The sequence below is a fragment of the Echinops telfairi genome, unplaced genomic scaffold (genome assembly GCF_000313985.2).
Source record: "Echinops telfairi isolate 266 unplaced genomic scaffold, ASM31398v2 ScPeMD7_2291;HRSCAF=2852, whole genome shotgun sequence".
Taxonomy (NCBI): Eukaryota; Metazoa; Chordata; class Mammalia; order Afrosoricida; family Tenrecidae; genus Echinops; species Echinops telfairi.
This window is the reverse complement of record NW_022106189.1, coordinates 28,172,978-28,193,757: the sequence shown is the minus strand read 5'-3', so window position 1 is coordinate 28,193,757 and position 20,780 is coordinate 28,172,978. Positions and strand designations below refer to the sequence as shown.

Genomic DNA, 20,780 nt, shown 5'->3' with positions numbered 1-20,780 from the left:
AAATGTTCTCCTCCTCCCCCTCCTCCCCAATCTAAGTTTCCTCCTCTTCCTCCTCGTCCTTTAAGAAAAGTCAAGGACCTCTCATACTTCAGCAAAGACGGGCCGATCATTCAATCACTTCTCATCTTTATCTCTGTCCTTTTTCCCTGCCTGGTCTTTTAGCAGTATACCCCTGGGGTTTCGCATGAGAAAGAAAGGTGTAAAACAACCCATGAAGTAGAGGGCAGCAGTATCAAGAAAGACCTGAGTCTTGGGGCGAGACCAGCCATCAGAGTGGCTAATCCAGGGGGCATTTTTGTTGTCCCCACCTGTAGGGGTTCATTGTGCCTCTGGATGGCAGCCAGACTCAACCAGCTTTGAGAGTATTGTCTTTTGCTGTCAGACGGTGTAAATTCAAATCCTGGCAATGCCTCAGACCAATCGCATGAACTCAGAACACATCCATGTCTTTCTGGGTTTTCATGATGACTTCTCTAAAAGGAGGCGAAGGCAAATCATGCTGGGGATCCACTGAAATGGGTGGAAAATGGAGAGGGGTTACAGTGCCGTTAGCAGAGTTCCAGAAACAAACGCACACAAATGAGTCATTGGCCTCTTGCCTCAGGATGGTCGCACACAGAAGTGTGCCCACACTAATAAATCTCAAGTGCCTAGAATAGTACCTGCTGCCTGGGCAGAGCTCAAAATGGGTGGTTTACCTAAACTCGTAACTTTGCTGCACATTTGTAGTGCTGTTGGCTCGGCTTTGTTGGACTGCAAATTGAATGGTTCGTGGTTCAAACCTACCAGCTGCTTCTTGTGAGAAACAGGAGGCTGCCTGGCCCTGGAAAGATTTACACAGCCTCAGAAACCCTATTTAGGATCTCCATGAGTGGAAATCAGCTCCACAAGTAGTGGATATCCTTTTTTGGTTTTATATACAAAAATACATAGGTGTGTAAAGATTTACATGCGTGTATACATGCACACGTGTATAATGCTACACACTACAGATAGTGATATACATATGATGCTGTGGAATATGTATGCATAGGTAATGAATAATGCCTTATGGTATACATACACAGTAAATGTATGTGTTAGTCTGGGTTGACTACAGAAACAAATTCAGAGACACTCATGTGTATAAGAAAGAGTTTTATCTAAAAGAGCAATTGTACATTAAGAAAACCTTTCAGCCCAGTCCAGATCAAGTCCATAAATCCAATGTTATCCCATATATCCGATACCCATCTATAAATTCCTCTTCAGATTCATACAACACATGCAATGACACCGTATGCAGGAAGCTCACAGGCCAGTGGGTAGGAAGTCTTGTGAATCTAGTGGCAGTGAAAACATCTCAGCCCTGGCAGGGGTCTCCACGTGGCTTCTCCAGCTCCAGGGCTCTGGCATAGCTCTATGTGTCTTGTCAGCAGGAATGTCTTGCAGGATGTAAGTGTGTCGCACCTCCAATGAGCGATTTATCTCCTTAGCACTTCCAAATGAGGTCATCAAGCTGCAACCTGATTGACAAGCTAAGCTCCACCCCTTCACTCTTAAGATTCTCAAATTGACAACAGATTATGTAACTACATATATATATAACTGCATGAAAATAACTGGCAGCCCTCTGGATGAAAGGCAAGCAGGAGGCTCCTCTGCTGATACAGTCATGGAAAGAGACTAGGTTTTGTCCATTGCGAGATGGAGCCTAAGTCTGCCCGCACCAGCACTGTGAGCTATGATACAGACTACAGGAGTCCGTCCTCTGCCACTCGCCTTCTCACGCATGCCCTGATGTAAAGAGCATGCCCAGCAGACCAGGGCTGGCAGGATGACCCCATGCAGTGAGATGCGGGCCCCACCCGTACCTGGCACATGTAAAAGAAAACCAGCTAACAGCCCAACCCAGTTGCCCTGGAGTTGATCGGGACCCCTGGTGATCCCGTCCCTGTCTGAGCAGAAGCGAGCCCGTGCAGAGGCTGAACTGCTTCATAAGGAGATCCTCGGGTCGGTCTCTGGAGCGCCTCTGAGCGGATGCACTTTCCCCTGGCAACCAGCATCTGACTTCCTAATTGCTGCCCTCTCCTTCCTGTTTCCTGTCTTGAAGACTTCGAATCCCGACATGCTATGTTCTGATTGATGCTGGCTAATATTTGGAATTGAAGATACCACGGACTGCTGAAAGGACAAACTGATCTTCTCAGGAAAGGTACAGCCAGGGTGCTCCTTGGAGACAGGAATGGCAAAACTGCGCCTTGCACACTTTGGATATATTGTCAGGAGAGACCAGTTCCAGGAGAAGGCCATCAGCAAAATGAGGAAGATCCCAATTAGATGGGCTGACACTGCGGCTGCATCCACGGGCTTAGGCATGGGAACTATTGTAAGGAGGGCGCAGGCCCGCGCCGTGTTTCGTTCTGTTGTGCATGAGGGTCACTGCAGGCTGAACCGATTAGATGGCACCTACTCACAACAAACGAGAATCGATACATTTGAATTATGTTGCCGGCAAAGAATATTGAAAATACAACGGACTTCCAAAAAATTGCAAATAAATCTGTCTTGGAAGAAATACAGCCAGAATGTTCCACGGAGGCAAGGATGGTGAGACTTCCTGTCACATACTTTGGCCGTGTTTACCAGGGGACACCAGTCCCCGGAGAACAGCATCGTGCTTGGTCATGTAGCGGGGCAGGAAAAAGAGGAAGACCGTTGCCAAGGTGGACTGACACCATGGCTGCCTCGATGGGCTCAAACACAAGAACAGGAGGACAGAGCAGGACCTGGTAGTCCACAGGGTCACAGAGTCGGAACCGACTCAACGGCACCTAACGAGAGAGAGAGGCTTTTCAAGATAAAAGGTACCCCGTCCACCTTCCTTCCCTGGTTCCCTCCCCACTGACCCAGGAATGCTAACCTCCGGTCTCGGCAGATATCCGCTGGTCATTCCCGTGATGTGCATACCAGATCCATTCGAGGTGGGAAGAGGCGATTTCCATGCCAGTGGGGAACAGCATCCTGTGCAGTATTTATAGCCATAAATTAATTAAACTATAGGATTAGCAGCAATTTTATGACATGCAAAGCAACAATAAAATGATGTATTTACTGCTCGGCTGCAGATGGGAGATTGCCCTCTGTCCTTTCGTGAAAGGCAGCTCATCATGAGTGACCATTTATTATACTCTTTGGGAAGGTTTTTATTTAATTATTTGATATACTAAACATTTCAATTGCACGGGTCTTAGAATGTTTTGGCAACAACGCTTACATTATCAGTTCCACTACCATGCATGACAGGGTGTGCTGTAAATACGGAAAGCCCATTTTCAAAGGATAAGAGTTACAAATGGGAAGATGGAAGAGAAGGAAAAACCACTTTCCCCCTCAATCTCAGGAAAATGAATAAGTGCATGGAACAATCATGGGGTATCCCCAACCCACCCCCATCCCCCTGCGTATTTTCATTTTCACATGCAACTCGATGAGCAAGAAGGGCCTTTGAAAGGCTGCAGGGTGACTAACCATGCTCGCTCTTCCTTTCCGCAGGCACGTCGGTCATCCAGGTGACAGCTTCGGATGCCGATGACCCCACCTATGGAAACAGTGCCAAGCTCGTGTACAGCATCCTCGAAGGGCAGCCCTACTTCTCGGTGGAAGCCCAGACAGGTACAAAGGGTTATTGCAGTGATTCCTGGTGCGTGACAGCAGGCGTGTGCACTGCCCCCTCCTCCCGTGGGACTTCCAGTCGTTTCACACACGTGCACAGGACATGGATTGAGGCATGTTTCAGGGCAGTTGTGAGGATTGGGCGATAGGGCCTGAGCCTGGTGTCCAGCCGGCATTCTGCAGTCAAATGCGTTCACTGGCGCTCTTCCAGGGGATCCCAGTGCTGAATTGCCAGTAAATGCACATCCAAGCTCCCCGCCATGGAGTGGATTCTGACTCGGAGCACGGAGGAGACTGTCCCTGCTCTTTCTACGATGGTAACGTTTTAGGAGAGTAGAAAGCCTCATTGTTCTCCCAAGGAGTGGCTGGTCATTTCAAACTACCGACCTTGTGATCACTATCAGGGCTCCTAGAACAACCAATAGGATCCTAAAACTCCTCTTCAAGGCCAGAAGGGACTTAGCTGCAGATTCAGATTAAAAGACCATCGAACCAGAGGGTTTATATCAAACGGGCAGTTCTCAACGCATACTTTTTCAGATCAGTGTGCAGAGCTGGGCATGTGGGTAGGCAAATGTTCGTGACTAAGCATATTTATGACTGGGCACATCCCCAATCATGCCCACTTGGTGTATATTACCCCCAGTGGGCATTAGCATCCAGCACGGAGGCTCTGCAGGGTTTCTTCCCAAACACCAATGACAACCAAACCAATTTCCCTTCATTTATCCCAAACCAGACCCGTGGATCCTTTTACTGGACGAGGTGCATGTTCCCATCCTGTGAAGCAGCTGGTCCACAGGATTCATCCCAGATTCTCTTTAGATTTTCTTCACCATGTTTATGTAAGATGTTTACAAACAAGCATCGTTTATTTTTATCATTAAAAAGCATCCAGTGCTGCTTGAAGTGTAGAGCGAGCCGGTGCTGTTGTCTGCCAGCAAACCAGCCAGAGTCCACGAGCACGTGGGAATCCGTCCTCCGTGAGCTCTTGTCAGTGACAAGGGGTAGCAGACAATACGGTCCTGTTACAAGTACAGTGTGTGTCAACCTGTCAACCATAGTGGTGTAATGAGTTATGAGTTGGACTGCTAACCGCAAAGTCAGTAGTTCGAAACCACCAGGCCGCTCCTAAGGATAAAAGGGAGGCTTTCTACCTTGGCAAACACTTACAGTCTTAGCAACTAACAGTGGCAGTTATACTATGTTCTAGGTAGTTATACTATGTCCTAGGGGGTCACTACGAGTGGAATTGACTAGACAGCAGTGGGTTAATGTTCGGTTTATATTTTAATCCATTAGGTTTATAATTTGTTATAAAAATTAATAGTGTGACTACAACGTATTGCACGAAATATATGCCTCCAACTTCTAATTTAATGTGAATTATAGAAATACTGCTAAGCATAACACCCAGAGATAGACTTCTTGGAGCTTCTCCTGGTTGTCCAGAGCATGGCATTAACTGTGGACATGCGTGTGCTGGGCCTTCACGTACACCAGTCTGGGGGCCCTTGAAGGGTCTTACTTGAGTTCACTGAGGTTTTTACATGTATTCATGTATTAAAGGAAATGAGATCTTCATTCTATGTTAATAATACTAGAATGCATGATTAGAGAGATCGTTAACAATATTTTATCATTATTATTACAATGATAAAATTATTAACTCTCAATTAATAACTGTCATATTATTAACAGAGCTATTACGATCCAGGTATGGAGCTTTGGGTTAGAATTTGGCTGGAGAAACTGTCTCTTCTCTGGAGGCAAAATGACAATACCAGACCAGTTGCCAAGTCCAATCTGACTCATGGCCAGGGCATGCGCATTGATGTCAAAGGGTGCTTTGGTTCCCACGACTGCTGCATGTCAGTAGGTCTCCAGAGTTTTCTTCTGAGCCATCTTCTGTTAGCAGGGAGTGGTGGACCATTAATCTCACCCTGGGATTCCTGCCGTAAGCGGAGGGGCCGCTTTATTCATCTTGGCTTGTCTGTCACCCAGCACTTGATGGAAGTATCATTAGCTTCTTCGTATCCGGTTGTTGCAAATGCTCCTTGGTGGACCCCAAGGCAACCTCATGCTTCCTTTCTGCCCCTTGCTCTTCCCTGCAGGCATCATCAGGACAGCCCTGCCCAACATGGACCGGGAAGCCAAGGAGGAGTACCACGTGGTGATCCAGGCCAAGGACATGGGTGGACACATGGGTGGACTCTCAGGGACAACCAAAGTGACGATCACACTGACCGATGTCAATGACAACCCACCAAAGTTTCCGCAGAGTAAGTAGGCAGGCGGGCGTGGCGTCCACTCTTCCTTCGTGCCACAGCCAGGTGGCTGTCTTTGCTGCCCACTCAGCGGTCAGAAAGGAAACAGAGAAAATAGAAGCTCCCCAGTGCTGCTCCCCAAACCAATGATCAACCAGAGAGCGCAGGGGGTGCATCAGGGGTGGACGAAAGAAGATAAGGAAGGGAGGCCAGGATGTTGAAAACAGAAAATGGATCTTGCTAGATTTCTCACACACATTAGCATGATCATCCATCCGGATGATGCCCACTGCCAGGGAGCTGATTCTACTCACGGAAACTCAGGCAGACAGCAGAGTTTCCCCTGTGCGCCTCCGAGGCAGCACACCTTATGGAAGCCGGACTGCTGCTACTGTTGCCCCTGGAGAAGCTAATAGGTTCAAAGTGCTGCGCTTACATCCAGAGCTGGGTGCTTTCAGCGTTGTCCCACCGGGGCTGGGAGCAGTGCCATTCACCCAAACCCATTGGCACTGTGTCATTTCTGACCCACTGCAACCCTGTCTAAAGGCCATGGGGTTTTCTTTATGGTCCGATAGCCTTACCTTTCTCCTGTGGCGCAGCCAGTGGGTTTGAGTTGTCAACGCTGCAGCTCAATAAGAATACCTGTCAGTTAGCTACTGCTGTGTCACAAATTGCCCTAACCTCTCAAACTCACTGCCGTCCCGCGGATTCCAGCTCATCACTCCCCTACTGGATAGGGTAGAACAACGCCTGTGGGTTTCCGAGACAGTACATCTTTATGGGAGTAGGCAGCCTCATCTTCCTCCTGTGGAGCAGCTGGTAGTTTCAAACTGCTGACTTTGCGGGTAACAGCCCAAAGCATCATCAACTCCTCTAGACCCAAACTCTCGTCCCTTAGTTCATTAAATCTAGTTTCTTAAAGTCATCATTTCTTGTCATCATGTCTCTGCAATTTGGTAAAAATCTCAAAGAGAGTTTGTTACTGGTCCCAGAGCTTTAATGCAGAGAATCTGTGCGGGATGGAGCACCCACTTCCAACATCCTCACGGTTGGCACTTGGTGCCCTGGTGGTGGCTCTTGGTTCCCGCACCTTGTAGGGATCTCTATGAAATGAGTTGGCCTCCTCATGGTGAGATGGATATTTGGCTTTCAGAAGTGAGATCCCCAGGGACCCCAAGCAGAAACTTTTATTGCCCTTCCTCCCTCCCTTAGACACATAGTCCCATGGTCATAACCACATTCAAGTGGGGAGGAGGTAGATGTCACTTTTCGATGGCATGAATGTCAGACTCGGGTGGAAGGACTAGCATGGGGCATGGGGAATGCCACCGTGACATTTTTGGAAAATAAAACCTGCCACAGTTCCTAATTGATACTCTGATTATTAGAACTGAATGAGCAGTAAACAATCTAACAATGATGCTTGGCACAAGTAGTCAACAACTGTTGTCTGTTATTATTATTTGGGGAATCCTCATGCTTCTGCATAATGTATACTGTTGTGGCAGGAATTACAAGAAATAATGGCCCTGAAATATAATTAAAAATAATAAATAACTAATAATAATAAACAGTATAACTCTTACACTCTGAGGAATAGTCACGGTGACTGAAATGTTCACCAGAGTCCATATTTTACGAGAGAGTGGGATTTGCCCAGGGAGTGGGGCAAAGCCATGAGCCAACTGTCAACCTGTGTGTGAATGCCTAAGTGTACATTCAAAGGTACACTGTTGGTTTAGTGATGCTGAGACTGCTCACACATAGGTTCACCATGGACAGGGGGTGTTCCATTAGCTGAGGTGGATAATACAAACTCTCAAGCCAAATTCTTACCATCAAGTTTACTCATAGACCCTATAGGGTAGGGCAGAATTGCCACTTTGGTTTTGTCAGACTGTTTAAGGGAGTAGAAAACCACATTTTTCTCCTATGGGTGAGCTGGTGGATTCAAACTGCTGACCTTGTGGTTAGCAGCCACGTGTCCTCCAGCAGGGTCTTTATCACCAGAGAGATTGTAGTTTTTTCAAGTGAAAGGACAAAGAAGTCAACCATGCACGATCCCAAGAAGGCTTACAAAGGTATCTCAAGAGATCATTCTGGACAAGAGAAACGCTGAGGTGATGAAGCAACCACTAGTTCACAGACTGTCCCAGAAGAAATGGAGAAAGACTGCTTGGCCTAGTCAGGTGCAAAGCCGAGTATCCCCAGGGATCTTGAGGCTCACGTAGCCCTCTGAAAAGGGGCATGCTCCCTTATCTGGTGTGTGGAAGGGAAGGGCCAGGCAACAGTACCAGCAATCTTTGTTCCTGCCCATCAACCTGTACTTATTCTCCTCCAGTAAAATCATATCGCTACAGATACATTGCCTTGAACTTGAGTAAGACTTTAAGAAAATTGACTCCACGTGTTTATTTTTATAACCTTCTCGTAACTTGGGAATTATTTACAGAGAGAGACCCCTACCTCCCACCAGTCCTTTACTGCACGAAGGGCTGGTGACAATATGTTGAACATGGGCCCAAACTGAAAGTGTCCCAAGTCAAAGCACATATAGAAATACGGACACAGGACTTGGACTGATCAATCTTGGTAAAGGGAAGCATCGGACTTGAAGGAGTTAATTAACATGCCCATGACGGCTTAGCTGGGAAGCAGAAGAGCCATAGTTCCTGGCCCCTTGCCTCTCGATATTCCGTGTCACCCGGAAGGGTTTTAAGAAGTGAAAATGCAAATGAGATCATCTCAGATCCCCCTCTGAGAACCTCCCAGTGGTCTCCCACCATGTTTCAAAATAGACAGCATCTATCCATCTCCATGCCTCTCTCTGTCCACAAGGGCCCTGTCATTCTTCGCTGTTCGCCAGTCAAACCACCCAGTATGTTCCCACCTCTGGATGCTTCCCGTTGACCTTGACTTCTCCTTCTGCCCATAATTTTTATCTTCCAGCAGTATACGTGATGGTCGTCCACAGTCCCGTTAGGGAAGCTCAGATGCTTGCTTCTGTCTGATGGCTTCTCTGACCACTCCATTCAAAATCGATCCCTCCTCTTCTCTTTTCCTCCCGCACCTGCTTTCTCCCTCACACACATACATTTAAAGTAAACATGCACGCACACACACATGCAGTCACGCATGTTCACACGCGATCACGTTCATACACACCTATGTAGATACGCATTCGCACTCTCAGATACACACACACACCCCGTCACACGCGCCCTCGCTGTCTACACCTACTCGCTCACTCTCTCGAGCTCTTCCACGATCCTCTCCCCCTTCCTAGTTAGACCGTGCTGAGTCAGCTCCGGCTCTTGGCAAACTCCTCTGCCACAGAGCCATCACGGCCCAACTGCACGCCGCCTGTACCCTTTACTGACTGTCTTCGCCCAAGCCCATGTGTGCCCATTTGTTTACTTATTTATTTTCAATGTGCTTCACGAGGGGAGGAGTTTGTCCAAAGGCTCAACTCCAAACTCACTGCCATCGCACGAATGCCGACTCATAGTGTTCCTCGAGGACGGGGTAGACCTGCCCCTGTGGGTTTTCAAGACTGTCCCTCATCACGGGAGTAGACAGCCCGTTGTTCTCCCTCGGAGCGACTGGTAGTTTACAGCTGCCAACGATGAGGTGAGCAACCCAACCCGTGACCAGGACACTGCCAGGGCTTCCACAGGAGAAGCCAGTAGAGGGCTAAAGACGACTAGACCTCCAAGATCTGGAACAGTGTTTGACAGCTGATCGGTTCTCGGGGAAGGGCCACGCTGTGGGGAAAGTTTCCTGACAAAGGGAGGCTTGCTGGGATAGCGAAGGATTTCAAGTCACAGAGAAGTCAAATGGCCAGGGTCAGCCGGACCAGGATCTGGAAAGACAATGCTTTGCTTTCTATCAGTAGAGTGGCTCCAGGCTTTTGAACAGAGAAAGATTGTTTCTGGGTACCTGGCAGGGTCCTAGGAACCCCAGGAGCACAGGGGTTGGGCTGCTAACCAGAAGATGTGTGGTTCAAACCCACCAGCCGCTCTGCAGGAGAAAGAGCAATGAACCAGTGCCAGGCTCACAGCCTTGGAAACACTCTGGGGAAGGTTTACTCTGCTTAGTGGGATTTCTGTCAGTTGGCATTTGACTTGACAGCAATGGATTTGGCTTTGACCTTGGTGATGCCATTGTGGGCCTTGGAAATTAGTCTTGAGACCATCCTGAAGGATTAAAAACAGCGTTCAATTGCTTGGCCGAAGACACACATCTCTTCCTGCTGGGAATATACGCAAGCATTGTTTGCCTGCCTTCCATGTAGCAGGTGACCCCACCACCTCACCCTCGACCCCATCATTGTTCCATCATCCTTTGTAGAAAGCATTCCTTTGACAAGCAGGCAGCGCGGGAGGGTCCTCCCATCCATTCATTGCTTTCATGTTTTCAATCAATAGAAAGTTCAATTTCAAGCCCTTTGAGAAATTTATTGGGACTCAATGAAATCTAAAGCCTCACAGCTGCCAAATAAAAGGGAAAATAAAAATAGATGTCTTCTTCTTCTAGGCGTGTACCAGATGTCTGTGTCAGAAGCAGCTGTCCCCGGGGAGGAAGTAGGACGAGTGAAGGCTAAAGACCCAGACATTGGAGAAAATGGCTTAGTCGCATACAATATTGTTGATGGAGACGGGATGGAATTGTTCGAAATCACAACGGACTATGAGACACAGGAGGGCGTGGTGAAGCTGAAAAAGGTGAGTTAGGGTAAAGAGTCAGGCCCGCCCAGGGGCGGTCTGTTCTGCCAAGGCAATTCTGCAGCAGGACAGGGAGTTGAAGATCAAGAAATGAGACTGGGGGGGTCACCTGCCTTGGCCGTGGAGCTCTGGGAGGAGAGCAGAAGTGCACTCCTTCCTGTAGTGCAGAGGCAGCTGGCTGAAGGTGCTGGCGAGGCCTGAGTGAGATTGCTGCTTAGTTCTTGTCTGTTCCCGCATGGATTCCTCATGGGAGAAAAGGGAGCTCCATCCACGGGGATTTTTAGAGTAACCGGCATGGGCATGCGTGGACCTGCACTGGTAGCTCTGCCCAACAGAGTCTGCTCATGGGGCTCCTTAGAACGTTCCCACTCCCAAGCAGCCAACATTCATTCTTTGCTGAAAATCCTGGGCGACAGAAACCAAACATTGGTTTGCCCTTTTGTTTTTCTTTTTAATCATTTTATTGGGGGCTCCTAAGCTCTTAGCACAATCCATCCATCCATCTATCCATCCATTGTGTCAAGCGCATTTGTGCATCTGTATAAATGTTTGCCTTTTCCTAAATGCTGAACCTGAGGGAATGAATGACCATGACCGTAAGGAACCTTCCCCACCTCCCCCTCTTTCCAGACAGCCATGAGTTTCATGCCCACCACCACCTCACCCCCCACCCCAGACAGCCATGGGTTTCATCTGTGACAAAGAAGAGTTTCCGGTTTGTTGTTGCCTTGTTTAATATTTTCTAGAGACTGATGTTTATTAGTGGGTATCAGGAGTGTGGGGAAAAAAATTGAACTCAACCGTTGAGTTGATTCCAACTCCTAGTGACTGTATAGGACAGTGGAACTGTCCCCGTGGGTTTCTGAGACCATACGTCCTCACAGGAGTAGAAAGCCTCTTCTCTGGTTCTGGGAGGGACTGGTGGTTTTGAGCTACTAACTTTGCAGTTACCAGCCCAGCACGTAACCTACCACACCACCGGAGCTTCCTGTTGATCGTGATATAGATTAGGCAAAAGAAGCTGCAGTGGTTGCCCACCTGGTTAAGAGAATTGATGCCATTCAATTGCAGTGAAAAATGTTGACTTGACTATTGTGTTGTACAGGGATGGGGGGCTCTATTCGCTTTCCATTCAATGTCCTAGGAACTTTTGAAGCCCTCTCATGCACATATATCTTTAGAACCATTTTAAAGAATGAGCGTTTACTTAATACTAACTATTGGCCAGACACAGCCTAAGCCTTTTACAAACATCCTCAAGTTTATTTATTTTATAAACATCATGTAAGACCTATTTCATTATCTCAAGAGGCAATATCAACCTTAGTTGAACTATGAGGGGATTGGGACTCGGGCTAATTGAACCATTTACTTAGGCACCCCATACAGCTAATCTCCTGCAGACATGGTATTCAGCCCCAAGGTCTGATGGGACTTATTTGTGGAGACATTCCGGAAACAGCTGGCGCAGCCGTGGTTCCTGAAGGAGGGCCAGCTAGGATGTCCTGTCAGTGAACACACAGTTACAGTAGATGCAGAATCCGGTTTCCCCCTGATTCTCCACTTGAGAAATCAACACCTCTCCATCATCAAAGTGTATGGAGCATTAACTCTGAATTGGATGATGGGATTACCTGGTTTTAATCAAGCATTCGTTTTCAGCTTGGTTTTGTAGCATGGATACTAAACTCCTTGGTGGGATGGGAGAGATTGGACGCTCACATTGATGAGAAGATTAATGGGGAGAATCAATGAAGAGCCCAGGAGCTGGGGAAGAGGCTGAGGGTGGGGCAGGAGAGGCAGTCTCGGGAGCATTCTGTCAGAGAGCAGAGGGGCAAGAGATGCTTGTTCTAGAAGCTGGCTTTTCAGTTCGTTTAAAAGCTCTGTGGGATTTGGGAGAAGTACAGCAGGACAGGGAACAGAGAGAAAGTGACGTTGACCCGATTCTAAAAGAATAGGGAATGTGTGACCTAAGGAGGTGGTGGTGAACTTTGGAGCCTTGAAGCTTCATGTGAGTGGTGGTGATCACTCTCAAGGGACTAGCAAAACCATTCCTTCCGGTGTGACCTCTGGAAAAGTAGCTGCCTGTGTGAACTGTGTGTGCTGCAGAACTATCCAAGTGCCCCACTAATGAACGTTACCACCCTTCCTGCCTGACAGTGACTTTGCACACTGACATGCGATTCCTGACCCCCCCTTCCTGTGCTGACAGTATCACTGGGTAATTGGTGATGGTTGTCACCTGTTTTCAGTATGTTCAGGGCATGAACACATACAGGGTCTCCAAAATCTTGAAACATTTAGATCAGCCTATGGACCTCCCACGTCAGACGTGAGCTCTTCATTTCTGCACATCGGATTCATTTGAATATGCCACCTCATCCCACCCCATTCCCACCCAGTGAGTTGTAACTCAGGCAAAGAAATCAACTTGCTGCGTAACACGGATGTCTAGGCTTAAAGCAGGAGCCAAATGTCCTTTTCTTTGTAAAAGAACTTCATTTAAACTTCCCTTGCGCCCCCCCACCCCCACCCCAAAAAATATTGAGAGCTAACTTCAACAGAGGAAACCAAGGACTCCTCGTGGCTGACAGATTCGTGGTATTGGCGGGTATGGTGAGGGGTCATGGAAGTGTGTCCTGTCTTTTACGGAACATCCTTAAATATAATATGTCCGCAGATTGCTTAATGCATTTCCCTGATTTTCTAGCAAGTGTTACTGACTCCTTCTGAAGGTGACCTTTGGTGAGGCGGCAAGTCTGCAGATGAGGAGGGCGGGAGCTCTGTTCACTGGGGAACTGAAGTGCAAAGCATCCAAGCGGAGCAGGGTTCCGGAATGTGGCACCACTGGCATGTCCCACTGGCCGATCCCTTATGCTCCGGGGCCGAGCTGGGTCCTGCAGGTTGCTTAGTTCACATGGCTCAACATCTGCCCACTCTGTGCCAATCGCAGGGCCACCTTCTCAGAGTGGCCAGTTCTGGAGCTGACCCCTGATGGATGAGTCAGATTTTGCCAGATAAATAAAAGAGAGGAAGAGCTAATCCTTAGGGATAAACTAGCTCTCCAGAAAGGCTGGCGTCAGCGGAAACAGGAGTTGTTTAGGAAACGGCACTCTGACTCTTCGTGGGGGTGATAGGATGGGTGCCGTGTGAGCAGCTGCTGTGGAAACTCAAGAGAGCAATGACGAAGAACTGAGGAAAGCCAAGAGGGAATGCAATGGTAGTGAGGAAAGAGAATCCAGGAGGGACTGGGGAAGCGCCATCACGGATTCTTAGGGTAGGTCCCTTTCCGTGTTTCTTGAATGGTGATGCTTTGTCAGGCTGTGGTTGACTGTCAGGACTATAGGATCATGACCTTGAGAGAGACAACCAGACCTTGGGGCATTTCCAGACTCATCCTGTGTTCCTTGAAGAGGAACTGGGGCAAAATAAGTAGGTGGCCTTTAGAGGCTTAGTAGACGTGGGGTGGAAAATCCATCATTGGGTTGGCCGTAACCTAGGAGGACACCCAGCTCTTCTAGAGAAATCACTCGAATGCATACTCGCTGAGCCATTTGTTTTTAAACGAATAACCCAGAAGGCCAAGGGAGGACTCGCAGGGAGACCTTTTGAAGGAAATCATCGCAGAGCCTCTGTCCTAAAACGATTTGGATGCCTGGTGATTTCTGTCTGTGCTCTGCCTCCATGCACACAAAGGTGGGCACACAGCAGTTCGCAGTGTTGCAATCCTAAGTGATCCAGTCTTTTAAAGTTAAGCTGTAAGAGCCCCCAATAAAACGACTGATTTAAAAAAAAAGAAAAAAATTAGAAAGATATTTCGCATCATACCCTATCACATGCTGTTACTGAATGGGCATAATCCTTACTGACTCATCTCCCACCTTGCCCTGTGATGGACTATCGTTTTCTTAATAAAAGCCTCACAGTTGGATTTGGCATCTGGTGCGTATGTTCCTGTCCCCCACGCCCACGCCCATGCCCAGTGAAATCTATCCTTCTATAATACCTCACAAGCACTATGCAGTTTTGAATATTTTTGTCTGGGTTTTCTGATGAACCAGTCCCTTAGGGAGACCCCTCAGGAGGGAGATTAGTAAAGTAGGAGGCATTAAACTCTCTTTGGTTTCAGTTGCGCGCCGTCTCCTCTAGCTTTACAGCAACTACTCGTAACGCGGATCTAAGTGTTCTCATGGGAAACGACTCCACATCCTTATGTTGGAAGCAGGCAGCGAGTACACTGGCGGTCCAATGTGGAAGTGGTAACGCCCCATCAGTGCTGCTCCCCACTTGGGCAGGATCATGGATCCTAAGGATCACCACGTACCATCTTTCCTGGGTGTTTACTCTGGCTGTTTGTCGCTTTACAATGCACGGTCCACCTCTGTATACTCAGCAGAACGGTCTGTAGGGTTTTTAAGACACACCACGCGTTCTATCTCTGGGGACATTTGACCACAAGCCTTCCGACTAGTAGTCAAGAGCTTCAGCGCTGGCACCCACTGGGGGACTCTTTTACTTTGGCACCAGAGAGACAAAGATCAGCAAGACTCAGCTGGGCCTCTGGGGTGCTCCCAGCCCAGCACGGAAGTAGGATGGACTGATGAGGGGTCCATAGGGAACCACAGAATCCTCTCTGGTCAGGTTGAGCAGACCCCCCAAAAGACTTAGCACAATCTCACCCAACGTGGAAAGGTCAGTCCAGACAGACGAATAATTGCAAAGACTTAGAGCCTGGCTGGGGATCTGGACTGGATCAGTAGGAAGGACATGTGGCTATCCCTGCCGCACCGCCAGTGGTGTCTTCCAATGGGAAGTGGCCCTGGGCCCTCGGGCATAGGCCTAAACCAAGTTCACAAGGTTCCGCTTTGATGCCACCCCACTGGTTGCCTCAGGTTAGAAAGTTGCAGGGCACCTCGTCTCCAGACTGGTATATTTTAGGGTTTGCGTTCTGTCTGATCATTGCAGACTTTTCAGAAATCACAGCCACCGCGGGCCTTTAGCCTATAAATATCACTCCTTTCTGCCGCTCGGCAACCCAGCCAAGGAGAAAGGGGCCGTTCAGTCCCCAGCATATTGGAGCAGCCGGTGTGAGATGTCATGCTGGGGAGGGGAATATGGGAGTGGACTTTGAGGCGGTGGGACTAGAGGCTGGGTGGGCAACAAGGTTTGAAACGATTTCACCTCTCTGGCACTTGAATCCCCTTTAGCTGGGATTTTTGTAGAGAAGGTCAGGATAAGTGGGGACCCCAGGAGGAGAGATGCTCAGTCATTAACTGAAAGGGCTTCAGGTTAGAACCGGCCAGCTCACTGTGGGAGAAAGCTGCAGAAGGCTGCTCTTGTAAAGATTTTCCAGCACTGGAAGCCTGAGGGGGCTTTGACGTGGTCCCTTATGGTCACTAGGAGGCAAATTCTACTCCAGGGCTGTCCGTTTGGTTAGGGAGGAAGGTTTGTTTATATGTTTTTATCTATGTGAGCGCAGGACTAAGTTCCACGATTATATCAGGGCGCTTCAACAAATTGGTTTCTCCTCGGACTTCTTAAAGCTTCCTCGTATGCCCATTTCAAATAAGGGTTTGCCAGGCCAGGTAAAATGTCAGCCGCATGGCTGGTAGATGCTCAGCATGAAAGGTGAAATCTTTCCAAGCATTTGGTGGTTCGACAGCAGGCAGCCGTTGGGCTACTTAGGGGGCTGTGCCCTGGGCTTCAGAGCTGGTTTCTCGGCTACAGTTCCCCTTCGATGATTGATCAAAGGCAGCTTCGCACTCTTCGAAGGGAGTGTTTACCTTCCATTTCTCAGGCGTTCTGACACTTCCAGGGCTTTTCTTTTTCTGTGTTTTCTTTGGCATATCTCTGTAATACCTGTGCTATTGTATTTTGCTTTCCTTTATATGGACCTGGTGCTATTATTGGAAGCTTGTTTTTACATAGACGCTTTCCTTGTAAGAACAAGCCTGATTTTCATTGCCCTCCTGTCGCTTGTCCTAAATCGCAAGTAAACGAACCTGAATCCTATCCAAATAAAACGATGTCATTGCATTGCACGGAGAGCTCTGTCTCAAAGGGGACATTAGCAGGTGTAAGAGATCTATTAACCATCGGCCCAGGGGAGAAGAGTACACTCTTAGAATGGGAAGATTTAGAAAAAGAATACATCCCTTAACATGGAGTTAATGATATTTAACAGCTCCGGCCTATCCCATCTGCCACCCCAAATCACCTGTAAGTGTGCCCAATGCTGGGATGTGCTACGATAGCTGAACATCAGGAAGTGTGTTTGTCAACATGGGTGAGGATGAGGTAAAGGGGGGTGTGGGGAAAGCAATGCTTTTGTGCTTTGGCTGAAACCGAGTGGGTGTTTGTATTGCCGCAAGGTCTAGAACTTTGCAGAATGGGCAACACACTATTGTTCGACTTTATGTCTCTTTCTTTCAGGCAACTTTTAATGTGAGCCACCTTTGCGTCCCTCTATAAAGTTCATTTTAGAGTTTCTGGCTGCCTGAATTGGTTATACTCCTGGAATTACCCATGAAACACATTCCATGTTTCAGCAATTGATTTGTCTGATGTTGTGACCAAATGGCTCTGGGAGTTGGATATTGGATAGACTCCAATTTTCTCTCTTTCAGGAACCATTCACTGTGCCTTTTGAAACAACCCAAGCCCTTCTCTGCCATTATTCTTCCAAATAACTGCTTATCAATCTTCTCTTTCTTTTGGCCAGCCTGTCGATTTTGAAACCAAAAGAGCCTACAGCTTGAAGGTGGAGGCTGCCAATGTGCACATCGACCCCAAGTTCATCAGTAATGGCCCCTTCAAGGACACGGTGACAGTCAAGATCGCAGTAGAAGATGCCGATGAGCCCCCCATGTTCTTAGCCCCAAATTACATCCATGAAGTCCAGGAAAACGCAGCCGCTGGCACCGTGGTGGGAAGAGTACATGCCAAAGACCCCGATGCTGCCAACAGCCCAATAAGGTACAGACAGGTGCATTTTAAGAGACTTCTTGGGGAATTTTATAGGCAAGGGGGGTCCTGCCAGAGCCATATCCTTCCATTGCAAACAGGGTTCCAGTTAATCTGGTCCACTGGAAAGCTAGAGGAAGCAAGGCTTTGAAGGGCATGGGATACAGCTCACTTCTGCTACGTGCTTGTGTAGGCTTGACCAACTGCACGATTTCCCTCTGCAGCAGATTCCCTAAGGAACGCTGGGGTAGGGAAGTGGGTGGGCTGTGGGGTGGGATCTATAAGCCTTGTCTGGTCCTGTCTCACTCAGGCACCCATGAGAAAGAATAAATAATGATTGTGGATAAGTTGCAATAATTACAACATATTGAACACCTTCCTGTACTTAGTGACTCAACTCGATGTTCTAGACTGTTGGTCTAATGTGTTCCCTCAACTCCATTGATGCAAGCACAGTTATTCCTTAAATCAAGAGGAACCTTGGGAGTGTGTCACAAGGCATAGCACCTCGCCCAGGGTGACAGAGCCTTCTAACTGCTGCCGGCCACCCAGAAAAAAAATGACAAAGTGCCAGACAAACGTAGGGTGCTTTCATTCTGATGAACATACAGGGAAACCTGTGAGAGCTGGAACTGAGAAGGAATGCTCTGTTTTTCCAGGTCATGCAAGTTTTCCACGATTGTTTTAGTGGAAACTCTGTGTTTCCTTCTCTGATAGGAACTGCCTTTTGCAGGTCTTGCTCATAAGGAAGCAAAGCGGACAAATTGCCACCACTGCCCTAATTTAAATTAGGAGGAAGCTGATGGTGAACATGAGGGAGGCTTGGGGAAATGAGAAAGAGGCTGAGGGGAAGGGCTGAGTCACAGTTTTAAGGCAGTTGTAGAGGGCACGTTTCCAGTAGCCTGAGTGGGCTCTGGATTGAATTCTACCCATTGCCCTTAAGTGTTTCAGGGCAACTGAACTCTGCTCCTTAGAGGTTTTATAATCTTTCAAAAACGTTCATTTTGGTAGTTTAGCCAGGCCTTTCTTTCTAAGCAGGAGCCTTGGTGGTGTAGTGGATCACATGTTAAACTGCTTCCCTCGAGGTCAGCAATTAGAAACCACCAGCCGCACTGCAACGCGATTCTCACAAATTCTTTTTGCAAACAAATTTCATGGACTCTGAGCCGCACTGATTTGTTGCCTATTGTCTGTGGCTGTTTTCATGTGACGAGTAGAAAGAGATTCTGTTGGTGCCGAGCCTTTGCTCTCTGGCCCTTTATAGAAAACACTTGCTGTCATCAGCTCAAGTTCATTACCCTCCGCCCCCCCTTCTTTTCAGTGGAGCCTGATGTGGTTGTTAGGGGTAGGTGCTGTGAACAGAATCCAGACTCACTGGATCCCTCCCTGTGGCAGAGTAGACCTGTCCCACAGCGGTTTGCTAGGCTGTTGTGTGAGCCGATTGCCGGAACTTTCTCCCCCTCAGCTACCTGAAAAATTCTGGTCCCAACCTTTCCATTCATAGGTTCAAGCATTGGATGCCTGATTAATATCCATTTCATACCAAATGCAGTCACCTCAGACCTGCAAATCGACAGTGTTCACAGGCAGAAAGTCTGCGGCATGACGAACTGAGTAGTTCTCCTTCCTCCCCCTATCCAACACACTTCACTGAGCACAGAGGAGGGGTTCCCAATCTAATCCTAGATACCCCTAACCCAGCCGGGCCATCTGAGTATTCCAAGAAGTCGCCAGGAGCAGTGGGGATCTTCCTGTGTACCAAAGACCATGATGGCAGGTGGGAGACACAGCCCAGTGGAAGAGTGGTTCAGCTACCTCTGTATCCATGGACATTGTCTCTTCCAGGAGATAATTATCATTCACTGCCCCCATCGTAGACAATATGTAATATACTCAGTGAATGCCCACAGTCCCTCTCGGAGACTGTGCCCACTCTGGAATTGTCTAGAAGGGCAGACTGAAGCTGAGAAGGATGGCATGGCTTCCTCAAACTTGTGTGGCCAGCCGGTGCCGGAGACTGAATCCACATTGCATCCATTTTGAGCTTTTGACTCTTAAACCAAATGGCCTCTGCTGAAAAGGTCCCCTGGTAGCATTTGACTACTTCTGTGCTCCTTTTTGTGCAGGAAGTAGATGACATAAGAACCGGGGACCATTTTCACACTTTCCAACCACTCAATGTCCTGAGTGTGAACTGTAGATGAGGTAGCCATGTCCCAGAAGAGCAAGTTTGGGAAGAGTGAGAACATGAGCAACGATGGAGACCCATCAATGGTTTCCTTGGAGCTGCATTGCCTCGGAAGCTCCACATCGCTGATTGGTTCTACGGGTCAGCAGTTCAGTGGCAGCTGTCCTGTGCCTATCAGCCCGTTTATGTCTATAATGATTCAAGGATGATCAATACTGGCCTTGAACCCAGCCCCTCTCACCCACTCGGGTCCCTTCTCTCAGCACTGTCAAGGCAAACATGGAAGGTGATGGAGCGCTTTCCATTCAACGAGCCTCTTGTCCTCACTGCTTCCTTTCCTAATTGCTTCTCTCCACTCAGAAGGGACTAGTGTCCTTGGATCGATGAGTAAGGCCTGATATTTTTATCCAACCCTGTCAGCTGCTTGCACATCTTGTGGACCTTTCTGCGACTCGGGAGCATTCGGGATGCTGCGCTTGTTTTCCATTTCCTTCCTTAAATCTTTTCTCCGCCCCCACCCCCACCCCCAACCTTCACAGACATTAACTTTTTCAGGCCTCACACAGAAGCGCCCATCACATTGTTTTCAAGTCAGGTTTGAGTCATGACAACCCGGTGTGCCCCACAAACTTGTCTTGGCTGCAGTCATTATGGAAGTGGATACCCCAGGTGATTTTCAGCAAGGCCCTGGATAGGTCCCCACTGGCGACCGTAAGGTTAGGTATCTGGTACAGACAGTACCAGGCCCAGTGTTGACACTGGTCTTTGATTGCTGTCTGGGTGGTGGAGGCTCCCTGAGTGTCCGCCTTTGACTTTGGGACTTCCCTCTCTACATCCCTCCCCCATAGAGTTCTCACCAGGACGTCGGTTGAACTGATGTGTGACTCTCTAGATGCTCTGTGCTCTGGTCTTTCTCGCCCATTTGAGTTTGCTACTTATGATATGCTGTTTATTTTCTCTCACTTAGCTACTTGTCACAGGCGG

The 20,780-nt window shown here is 48.2% G+C and overlaps 1 protein-coding gene across 1 annotated transcript in view; it reads left to right on the top strand.

The window, feature by feature from the left end:
- The window catches only part of CDH11 (cadherin 11), a 99,360-nt gene that overhangs the window by 49,789 nt on the left and 28,791 nt on the right, over positions 1–20,780 (top strand). Inside the window, exons 4-7 of the mRNA XM_045293905.1 lie at positions 3,535–3,654; positions 5,769–5,936; positions 10,458–10,645; positions 17,367–17,620. Coding sequence (XP_045149840.1) covers positions 3,535–3,654; positions 5,769–5,936; positions 10,458–10,645; positions 17,367–17,620 — 730 coding nt within the window. The remainder of the gene's footprint in view (positions 1–3,534; positions 3,655–5,768; positions 5,937–10,457; positions 10,646–17,366; positions 17,621–20,780) is intronic.